General features: G+C 41.0%; 1 protein-coding gene across 16 annotated transcripts in view; it reads right to left on the bottom strand.

Annotated features, from left to right (window-relative positions):
- Positions 1-12,004, bottom strand: part of LOC118389060 (equilibrative nucleoside transporter 1-like) — an 87,067-nt gene that overhangs the window by 61,189 nt on the left and 13,874 nt on the right. For 3 of the 16 annotated variants that reach the window (XM_052527366.1, XM_052527379.1, XM_052527378.1), the window contains exons 2-3: positions 11,527-11,623; positions 7,788-7,864 (exon numbers count right to left, since the gene is read on the bottom strand). The exons of 3 other annotated variants lie outside the window; for them this stretch is intronic. In XM_052527366.1, the coding sequence (XP_052383326.1) occupies positions 7,788-7,813 (26 nt within the window). In that variant the 5' untranslated portion in view covers positions 7,814-7,864; positions 11,527-11,623. Of the gene's footprint in view, positions 1-1,490; positions 1,570-1,995; positions 2,094-2,190; positions 2,326-5,614; positions 5,755-6,679; positions 6,859-7,266; positions 7,349-7,787; positions 7,865-11,526; positions 11,645-12,004 lie in introns of all 16 variants that reach the window. 10 more of the 16 variants (XM_052527372.1, XM_052527381.1, XM_052527380.1 and 7 more) reach the window with 6 other exon arrangements.

Raw genomic sequence — 12,004 nt, 5'->3', positions numbered from 1 at the left:
AGGCTACTAGCTTCTAATGTCAGAACAATTCAAGAGGTACGTTTTAACATAGTTTATTCAAAGTATTCAGAGCCTTGACTTTTTCCACATTTTGTTACATTACAGCCTTTTTCTAAAATTGATTGAACTGTTTTTTCCTCTCATCAATCTATACACAATACTCCACATTGCAAAGCAAAAACACTTTTTAGAAAATGTTGCTAATTTATAAAACATAAAAACTGAAATTTGACATTTATATACTGTAAGTATTCAGACCCTTTACTCGGTACTTTGTTGAAGCACCTTTGGCAGCGATTACAGCCATGCATCTTCTTGGGTATGACGCCACAAGCTTGGCACTCCTGTTTTTGGGGAGGTACTCCCATTCGTCTCTGCAGATGCTCTCAAGCTCTGTCAGGTTGGATGGGGAGCATTGCTGCACAGCTATTTTCAGGTATGTCCAGAGATGTTCAATTCCGGGCTCTGGCTGGGCCATTTAAGGACCTTCAAAGACTTGTCCTGAAGCCACCTCTGTGTTGTCTTGGCTGTGTGCTTAGGGGTGTTGTCCTGTTGGAAGGTGAACCTTCGCCCCAGTCTGAGGTCCTGAGCGATCTGGATCAGGTCATCATCAAGGAGCTCTCTGTACTTTGTTCAGTTCATCTTTCCCCTGGTCCTGACTAGTCTCCCAGTCCCTGCCATTGAAAAACATCCTCAAAGCATGATGCTGCCACTACCATGTTTCACCGTAGGGATGGTGCCAGGTTTCCTCCAGATGTGACGCTTCGCATTCTGGCCAAAGAGTTCAATCTTGGTTTCATCAGACCGGAGAAACTTGTTTCTCATGGTCTGAGAGTCCTTCAGGTGTATTTTGGCAAACTTTAAGCGGGCTGTCATGTGCCTTTTACTGAGGACTGGCTTCCGTCTGGGCACTACCATAAAGGGCTGATTGGTGGAGTGCTGCAGAGATGGCTGTCTATCTGGAAGGTTCTTCCATCTCCACAGAGGAACTCTGGAGCTCTGTCAGACTGACCATTGCATTCTTGGCCACCTCCTGACCAAGGCCCTTCTCTTTGCTCAGTTTGGCCGGGCGGCCAGCTCTAGGACAAGTCTTAGTGGCTCCAGATTTCTTCCACTTAAGAATGATGGAGGCTACTGTGTTCTTGGGGATAATCAAAGAGTGCAAGAAATGATTTTGCACCCTTCTTCAGATCTGTGGTACGACACAATCCTGTCTCGGAGCTCTAAGAACAATTCCTTTGAGCTCATGGCTTGGTTTTTGCTCTGACATGCACTGTCAACAATGAAACCTTATATAGACAGGTGTGTGCCTTTCCAAATCATGCCCAATCAATTTAATGTACCACAGGTGCACTTCAATCAAGTTGTAGAAACATCTCATTGATGATCAAAGGAAACAGGATGCACCCGAGCTCAATTTCGAGTCTTTGTCTTATTTCTACATTTAATATTTTCACAAATCTAAGAAACAGAAATGGCTGTCGTTTTACCTTTCTTGAGTAGATCCAGCTTGTTCTCCTCATCACTAATTCTGTTTCCACTTTGGGTCTTGTAATATTGGTAGAACTCCTAAAGTAAGGTTCAGAACGACAAATTATCTCACAGTGGGGATGGTAGTTAAACGGAGGAGATCAACTGGAATGGATCAAATGGAGGTATTATGCATTTTGGTCCTTTAACAACACTGGAAAATCAATAAGTTGCGAAAGGGTAACCATTTTTCACCTTAAAATGTATACCAAAAAAAACCCATTGATTTCATAGTATAACAAACCATACAACTCTATGCACAAGGACTACTTTTAACAATGTATACAGAGCATTCTACAAAAATAAATTTACAGTAAACACTGTGCAGTTGCAAAGTTTGGTAACTATTACGGTAAATTGCCCGAAAGCATTATTTGCATTACTTATTATCATTGAGTAAACTCTCCTAAGCACTTTTTCAGCCATATTGATGTAATAACATAAAATCCAGAGTTGAGTTATTACCAGTTTAGGGAGGACCACATAGGATATTATGGCCAATAAGATCACCACACAGGCTGTGATGAAGTATCCAAAAGCAGCGTCATTTATCTCCGAGCCACCTGGGGAAGGAGAGAGAGAGAGTGAGAGAGTGAGAGAGAGAGTTGACTTTGGAATGTCACTGTTGCCCCCAACCCCTGTATCATCTCTCAGACTTACTTGAGATAGCACAGATCATGGAGAAGGCAGCGAAAGTTCCCGCCAGGCCTTGCCCACTCATGATGGGTGTGGTGTATTTGGTAGGCAGCTGGCCTGCCATGCCAAACAGACTGCCCTGCAGGATAGCTCCAAAGGCTGAAGAGGTTGTAAAAAAAAACAGTCATAATTATGACCAGAGTCCAGTCATACAGCAAGGAATTATCGCTTGATGAATTAATGACTACTCATTAAGTGATCCCAATCTGCCCCATTTACTGCTCATATATTACTCAACATATTTATTTGGCCAGTGAAGCAAAAACTTTTAATTTGGTTGTGTTCTCTAGTATTTTGGATTTGAGATCAAATGTTTAATGGGGCAACAGTACAGAATGTCTGTCACCTTTAATTTGAGGGTATTATCATACACATCTGTTTTGCCATTTAGAAATGGAAGTATTTGTCATAAGTATTTGAACAAATTCACTTATAGTGTATTAAAGTAGTCAACATTTTTGTATTTGGTTTCCATATTCCTAGCACACAATGACTACATCAAACCTGTGACTCTACAAACTTGTTGGATGCATTTTCAGTTTTTCTTGATTGTGTTTCAGATTATGTTGTGCCTTATAGAAATTATGGTAAATAACTGAAAGCGCGAACCACCACATTTAATCATGGCAAGGCAACTGGAAACATGACTGAATACAAACAGTGTTATTCACCCCGCAAGGCAATCAAACATGCAAAGCGACAGTATAGAGACAAAGTAGAGTCGCAATTCAACGGCTCAAACATGAGACGTATGTGGCCTATAGGACAAACCAGTGCCACCGACACAGCCCGCTACCAAAGACTGAGGACCAACATGAGTAAAACATTTAAACGTGTTAACCCTTGCATTCCTAGCCGCATCCTCAGAGCATGTGCAGACCAGCTGGCTGGTGTGTTTCCTGACATATTCAATCAATCCCTAACCCAGTCTGTGGTCTCCATTGTTCCTGTTCGCAAGAAAGCTAAGGTAACTGAACGAAATGACTGTCATCATGAAGTGCTTTGAGAGACTAGTCAAGGATCATATCACCTCCACCCTACCTGATACCCTAGACCCACTCCAATTTGCTTACCGATCGAATCCCTGAGCTGACAAGGTAAAAATCTGTTGTTCTGGCCATGAACAAGGCAGTTAACCCAGTGTTCCCTGGTAGGCTGTCATTGTAAATAAGAATTTGTTCTTAACTGACTTGCCTCAGGAGGCTGAAGAAATTTGGCTTGTCACCTAAAACCCTCACATTCGAGACCATCCTTTCAGACTGTATCACCGCCTGGTATGGCAACTGCACCGCCCTCAACCACAAGGCTCTCCAGAGGGTAGTGCAGTCTGCACAACACATCACCGGGGGCAAACTACCTGCCCTCCAGGACACCTACAGCACCCGATGTCACAGGTAGGCCAAAAAGATCATCAAGGACAACAACCACCCGAGCCACAGCCTGTTCACCCCACTATCATCCAGAAGGTGAGGTCAGTAGACTGAAAAACAGATTCTACCTATGATTCTACCTATGACTGTTAAACAGACATCACTAAAATAGAGAGCCTGCTACCAACATACAGACTCAAATCACTGGCCACATTAATAAATTGATTTCTTAAAGGTATTACTTTGAATTATGGCACTTTAATAATGTTTACATATCCTACATTACTCATCTCATATGTATATACTGCATTTTATACCATCTATTGCATCTTGCCAATGCCACACGGCCATCGCACATCCATATATTTATATGTACATATTCTTATTACATCCCCTTACATTGTGAGTATAAGGTAGTCGTCGTGAATTTGTTATATTACTTGTTAGATATTACTGCACTGTCAGAACTAGAAGCACAAGAATGTTGCTACAGTCGCATTAAAATCTGCTAACAATGTATAAGTGACCAATAACATTAGATTTAATTTGCGACTGCACATGAAGTAACTTTCAAAGTTCTTGAAATTTTCCGTATTGACTGATCTTCATGTCTTAAATTAATGATGGACTGTATTTTCTCTTTGCTTATTTTAACTGTTCTTGCCATAATATGGTCTTTTACCAAATAGGGCTATCTTATGTATACCCGCTTACCTTGTCACAACACAACTGATTGGCTCTAATGCATTAAGGAGGAAAGAAATTCCACAAATGAATTTTTAAGAAAGCACACCTGTTAATTGAAATACATTTCATGAAGCTGGTTGAGTGTGCAAAGCTATCATCGAGGCACTTTTTTGTTTACTACATAATTCTGTATGTGTTATTTCATAGTTTTGATGTCTTCATTATTATTCTACAAAATAGTAAAAATAAAGAAACACCCTTGAATGAGTAGGCGTTCTAAAACTTTTGAACGGTAGTTGAAGTCGGAAGTTTACATACACCTTAGTCAAATACATTAAATCTCAGTATTTCAGAATTCCTGACATTTAATCCTAGTAAAAATTCCCTATCTTAGGTCAGTTAGGATCACCACTTTATTTTAAGAATGTGAAATGTCAGAATAATACTAGAGAGAAATTGGAAAGAAAACACTTGGCTTGAGCTGACAAATTAGTTAAAGAATGCATTACATAGACTATAATGTGTTTTACTAGAGATAGCTAAGGAGTAGAACAATCCCTCATTGTCTTAAAATCATCCTTGCATCTGGGAAACTAAATCAGGGTGGGGTTAAGACAACAACCCACGTGCAGATAACGACAGGATGAACCCAGAGTGGCGTATGATGCCCCAATCTGCATGGCATGTGTGGATCCAATCATGATTAAGCATTTTTTGTGTCAGCTAAAAATAGTATTCTGCATTTGTGTAAAGGTTAGGTTACTAGGTCCAACACTCAAGGGTGTGGGGTCGACCAGGCTCACTATTGCAATAATGAATCGATATTGAATAAAGATGATTGTTTGAAGAAGTGACAAAGTCTCTCTCACTTGATTAGAATATTCCAAGACAAATCCCACCTATTCCACTCCAGCCATTACCACGAGCCCATTTTCCCCAATTAAGGTGCCACCAACCTTCTGCATTGTGAATTCCCCCCTAAAACGAATACCTTACTTGTCATTCTGGCACTAACACTTGTCTTATCTTACAAGCACTGATTTTACTGATAGATGCTTTAGTGAGGAATGTTATTCTTTGCAATGACTGTGATATGTGATTGTTCTATCTACCTTAGTTGAATGCACTGACTGTAAATCACCCTTGATAAGAGCAACTGCTATAATGAACTAAATGTAAAATCTTAAATAAAGACATACTACATTGAGGGTGCTGAGGACTAGTTCTACTTTCAGGACAACTCAGAGGATTGAAGGGGGAAAGATTTGACACGTTAAAAAGAGGGAGGAAGGAGGCAAAAAAGGGACACTAGAAAGGCTGCAAAAACTCACAGTTTATGATGACAATCTTGATCATGGTCAACGTGAAAAAGGGGAGGGGTGCCATCTCTATTTTAACCAAAATTGCTGTCAGAAGAAACACCACCAAAATCACTGCCAGGCTGCCCATGATCCGAAACTTCTGAGGAATCCTGTGAGTTAGAGAGTTGAAGAGAAATATCTGAGGTCAATCTTATGCTTATTACGAGTGTTTCTCCTGCCTAGTACACTTTTCACAGTGTACTAGGCAGGGCCAAGCTGAAATGCAATGGCCTGGCTACGCATCCACTGTAGTTGCTGGAATCGTGCTAGAAAGGACAATGTGAAAATAATATATCTGCTCTAGTACAGTGCAGCTTGGGTCGGCAAGATAGTGTAAAAAGGGTACAATTGTCTAAGTTGAACCCCAAAGGAAATCTAAACATGCCTGCTCAATATATGCACACATTATCATATTAGATGTCCAGTAAAAGATTAAAGTCCTACTCCAGTCAAAGATTGTCTATTATATTTGCAAGATACTTCTAGTGACTGCTTTAACAATGGAAATACATGTCCTCAAAGATGGAAGGCAGGTGGGAGGAGGAGAGATCAGGTGGGACCATTCTAGCCAATGAGTGGGCCAAAACTTCACATTTTTTTATTTTTAGCAATGTTCACGTAGACTTGATTGTGTGTTTTGCTGCACGACCGAAACTACGCTTCAGCTTCACCTGACAGACAGATGGCCTGACATTCTCCTGAAGAATTCTCTGATACAGAGCAGAATTCATGGTTCCTTCTATTAAGGCAAGTCGTCCAGGTACTAAGGCAGCAAAGCATACCCACTCCATCACACTCCCACCACCATGCTTGACTGTTGGTATGAGGTTCTTACTGTGGAATGCAGTGTTTGGTTTTCGCCAGACATAACGGGACCCATCTCGCCCTTGTGTGTGTACATGACTGCATTTATACTTGATATATTGTTTTTCAACAGGAAAAGTTAAAAGATAGCTGTAGTGCATCTTCAAGATGTAACTTTTGGAGTAGTGATTTAATGCATTAGGAAATATGTGGTTGGGGTGGTGGACAAACCTTTGATGCAGGACTGAGTTGAGACAGGTGAAGGCCAGTAAAGGCACCATGGCACAAAGTGTCATTACGTTATTGAACTTGGCCTCCAAAAGGCTACGGTTGTTTCCTTCTGCCCCGGTCCCATTGCCTGACAGGTTGGTGCCCATTTGGGAGTGGTCTCTGAGACGGCTGCTAAAATACTGTACAGACAGAGGACAGCCACTTAATTTGTGTTAATTGTTGATGTGTGGTGATAGTTCTGGCACAACATGTCTACCATGCATCACCCTTGTGGGTGCTATACATCTTTAGTGGAAGAAATACAATAATGTATAAAATATACAATTATGTGAAGCACATTGAGCATGCTATAAAATGCTGTTTAATTTAAAACCATCATTAATTATTATAATGAGTAGATTAGGGGTTATCAGTACTTCTGTTAATAATCATTGGCTATCAAGAAGATCTGAAAAGTAAGACTTGAGACATATTTAGAAATTGATACAGACATTTCACTAAAAGCTCTGGCATTGTATCATTGAAATATATTCTTTAATTATTCACAATCTTAAGGTAGATGATTAAACAAATATTGTGTGCTCTACCATGGTGGCTGTCATAAAGAAGTTCCATGGCAGGAGGGTTCCTAAGCCCAGCATGAAAAAGATCAGCCACACGCCATTGTTTCTGTTGGATGACAGAGTAGAGGAAACTAGGGTTACTGACGTTATTTGTAATTTGACAAAAGATACCATATTATGTAGGTCCACAGAAATGATAAAGGTAGAATGGTAATTACTTGACTGTTATGATACAACATGTGGGGGATTCAATTAAGCAAATTCTAGTCCTTTCTGCAGGACTATGTGCAACCTCTGGGGGAACACTGGACGTCTGACTGACCTCATAGTGGGCCCGCTAACCACAGTCCCTGAAGAGTTAACTCCCTTAGGGGAACTCGTAACACACTTCCAATCCAAAGGCTAACATAGCAGTTACATTACCATTTGGTGCAAAGAAGTAACGAAGTGTGTCACAGAAACTTGATACTGTATCTGAGGGCGCATTGTCAAAATGTGAAGATGTCACCATACACATTGAACACATAAAGGAGGCTGCTACTCACTTGTCTTTTGGCTCGTGGACGGTCATTATTTAGCTTCAGTGATTACTATCACCCTTTTCCACACTTCAGCACCAAACCTGAAAGAAATGGGTTGGATTGAAAAACATTTCATGTTTTTTCCCTTTAGTCATGTCGAGGAAAACAAGAAAACAAACTCAATGTATCAACTACATTAGAGAAAAAATGCAAAGAGGGTTTTTGGAACTTAAACTGGGTTAGTGGAATAATAAATCATATTTGAATGAATATGGGGCTATGAGATCTGAAAACTAGGGTTAGACTACATTTCCACTGTGCTGAAACTTCAACTGAATGACTGAAATGAAGATCTGCTGACTCTTTGCATGCTATTCAGTAGCATACTGACTAATAGCCTAGGCTACAGTTGTTTTTGCTCCTGTACAATGTAAGATTGATATTCGTAATATTACCAAACATCGAGGCATTAGACAGAGAGAGCATCATGCAATGTGATAATGAGAGATCAAAAACTTGCAGCAACAGACTCAGTATCATCAACTACCCATTTCCAGACAGTTGTCAGCTTCTTATTTTTTTTTAAAGTTGAGAGGTAGGCCAATGGACATTCTAAGAACTCAGATGTTGACTCCTCCCAAAATCAGGGAAGCCCTCACTCCTCCCAGCACAACTATGTGTGCATTTAAGAAGCTTATAGTGACTAACTGGCACTATCTTAATGTCTACTCTGCCCCACAGCCTCCCGACACGCTTTTCCATATTCCCCACACTACAGAGAAGAGAGCTGTGATGTATCAAAAGAATAACAACTTAAAATGAAATAAGCTACATTATTTTTCTCTATCTGCTTAATAACTGTACGGGCCTTATTACATTTTCAATTGGGATCTGTAGGCTATGACATCTCACAAGGTAGCCTACTGTGTTCAGTCTTAGGACAATACTGGTCAGAATGGATGGTCTGATTAGGTTAATGTCCATCCCTCTCTCTCTCTGCCCCCCCCCACCCTCTGTCCATCCCTCACCCATGCATGCACATTCACAGACCTTTTTTCTTTAAAAACCGTCTCCTTTTCTCAAATTAAGCCAAGGTCTTGTGTTCCTCTGGTTAGCAAATGCAACTCGGCACGTGCTCTACTCCCTGCACTTAAGGGGCTTGAGCGTTAGCAGTAGAGCACTCACATATGCCACGCTACACATGTATCAAGACACTTATGTGTTGCGCAAAAGTACTGTGCATGTAGTAGGCTAGGCTATAATGATCAGTCAGACAGGGTGCAGATGTAAAAATCTAAACAAATAGTTTAGGGGTATAAATGCAATAACCCTACCCTCCAAGCCTCTAAACATTACACGGTAAGCAAATGAGTATAGAGCCCACTACCATTTGGTCAACCAATAGCCTACGAACAGCCTTGTCTACACTGTGCAAAATCAGGAAAGCTCTCTCTTAGAAACACATGAACTGTGCACTAAAATCCAAATGCATTGTTGGTCTACAGCACACAGTACACTGTACCATGACGTGCAAGGAATCAATGTTGCATAATTCTACATACATTTTCCTGGCGCAGTTGTATTTACACAGACCGTAGCTCCAAATCAAACATATACAACTATCTCAAGTCAGTAGGAGTAGTCATGTCTGACGCAACAGCATGGAATGATGTTGCTGGCAGGATTGAGTTGAGTGAAAGCTGTGTGAGGTTAAGCAGGACCTAGGAGTTAGGCCTACAGTGTCTCCTGACCCCTCCTGCCTCAGCCTCCAGCACTTATGCTGCAGTAGTTCATGTGTCGGGGGCTGGAGTCAGTCTGTTATATCTGGACTATTTCTCCTGTCTTATCCGATGTCCTGTGTGAATTTAAGTATGCTCTCTCCAATTCGCTCTCTCTTCCCTTCTCTCTCTCTGAGGACCTGAGCCCTAGGACCATGCTTCCGGACTACCCGGACTGATGACTCCTTGCTGTCCCCAGTCCACCTGGCCGTGCTGCTGCTCCAGTTTCAACTGTTCTGCCTATTCTATTATATTCTATTCCGTTCTGTTCTGTTCTATGGAACCCTGACCTGTTCACAGGACATGCTACCTGTCCCAGACCTGCTGTTTTCAACTCTCTAGAGACAGCAGGAGCGGTAGAGATACTCTGAATGATCGGGTATGAAAAGCCTGCTGACATTTTCTCCTGAGATGCTGACCTGTTGTACCCTCAAAAACCACTGTGATTAATATTATTTGACCATGCTGGTCATTCATGAACATTTGAACATCTTGGCCATGTTCTGTTATAATCTCCACCCGGCACAGCCAGAAGATGACTGGCCACCCCTCATAGCCTGGTTCCTCTCTAGATTTCTTCCTAGGTTTTGGCCTTTCTAGGGAGTTTTTTTGAGCCACCGTGTTTCTACACCTGCATTGCTTCACTGTTTTGCGGTTTTAGCCTGGGTTTCTGTACATCACATTGATATATCAGGTGATGTAAGAAGGGCTATATAAATACATTTGATTTGATAAAGGAATTTAACTGTAACGCTCGTTGTTGGAATGAAGTGAGGACCAAAGAGCAGCGTGGTAAGTGTTCATCATTATATTTATAAAACAGAGAACACTAAACAAAATAACAAAAGAGAACGAAACAAATCGGTTCTGTAAGGTGACAGACACATAACAGAAAACAATCACCCACAAAACACATGTGGGAAAAGGCTACCTAAGTATGATTCTCAATCTGAGGCAATGAACGACACCTGCCTCTGATTGAGAACCATACCAGGCCAAACACAAAACCACAACATAGAAAAACGAACATAGACTAGCCACCCAACTCACGCCCTGACCATACTAAAACAACGACATAACAAAATAACGAAGGTCAGAATGTGACATTAACTCTGGAACTCAGAAATAAATAGGTATGAGGGGTTTATTTCCAAAGACGTGGCAGTCCTTGTGAAATATCAAAATGTGTTAGCTCAACGATTGACGAATGCCACACCCAAGCAAAATAACATTTGTCCTATTGAATACAAGGTACATGCAGTACAATCTTTTGTGAAAGTCAGTAGAGATTTTTTGAAAGAAAACCTTAAATCATGAAAACCTCAAATCTCCTAATCTTTTTGAATCCAAACTGAGATGAATAGTAGCCTAATCATGGCTAGTGTCACGCCTTGGTCATAGTGTTTTGTGTTTCGTTATATATTTGGTCTGGCCAGGGTGTGACATGGGTTTATTTTGTGGTATTTCGTATTGGGGTTTTGTTGTTATTGGGATTGCGGCTGAGTAGGGGTGTTGCATAGGCTTGGCTGCCTGAGGCGGTTCTCAATCAGAGTCAGGTGATTCTCGTTGTCTCTGATTGGGAACCGTATTTAGGTAGCCTGGGTTTCACTTTGTATTTCGTGGGTGATTGTTCCTGTCTCTGTGTAGTGTTCACCAGATAGGCTGTAATTAGGTTTCACGTTCCATTTGTTGTTTTGTATTATTTAAGTTATTTCATGTATCGTTATTTCTCTTCATTAAAGACATAACATAGGTGTTATTGTGTTCTTGGCATTGGCCAGTTTTGGTCTTTGACCTCCTCGCTATAGACTGTTTCATTGTTACCGGTGAACAGGCCTACCACTGTTGTATTGTCAGAAAACTTAACGATGGTGCTTGGCTACGCAGTCATGTGGAAACAGGGAGTACAGGAGGGGACTAAGCATGCACCCCTGAGGGGCCTAGGTGTTTTCAGTATCAGCATGGCAGTTTTGTTGTTTACCTACCCTTACCACCTGGGTGCGGCCCGTCAGGAAGTCCAGGATCCAGTTGCAGATGGAGGTGTTTAGTCCCAGGGTCAGCAATATGGTGTTGAACGCTGAGCTGTAGTCAGAATAAGATCGTCTGCTAAATTACCAAAATGTAAATGTATATTTGCGTGTATAGGCCTGTTCTTTGTCATCTAGGTAATTGTATCAGTTTAAACTTAGGCTACCAGATATATCAGCAGATATGTCATACAATATTTAGACCCAATTGAATTAAGATATTGTGCAAAAACACACTGTCACTCTTCTTTACAAAATATGATTGAGGGTTCAAATTGAGAACCACTAAGCCTGAGCTCCAGCTGAAGAAGGTGGGGTTATTTTGAAGAATAATTTAGGCGACTGTCATGTTAGGCTAATTATTATTGCTGATGACAAGCATACCCATAACACTATGCAGTTACCACCATGATTGAAAATATGAAGAGTGGTACTC

Source organism: Oncorhynchus keta, chromosome 10 (assembly GCF_023373465.1).
Source record: "Oncorhynchus keta strain PuntledgeMale-10-30-2019 chromosome 10, Oket_V2, whole genome shotgun sequence".
In the NCBI taxonomy this organism is placed as follows: domain Eukaryota; kingdom Metazoa; phylum Chordata; class Actinopteri; order Salmoniformes; family Salmonidae; genus Oncorhynchus; species Oncorhynchus keta.
Note: the sequence above shows the minus strand (reverse complement) of the source record. Positions and strands in the feature narration are given on the sequence as shown.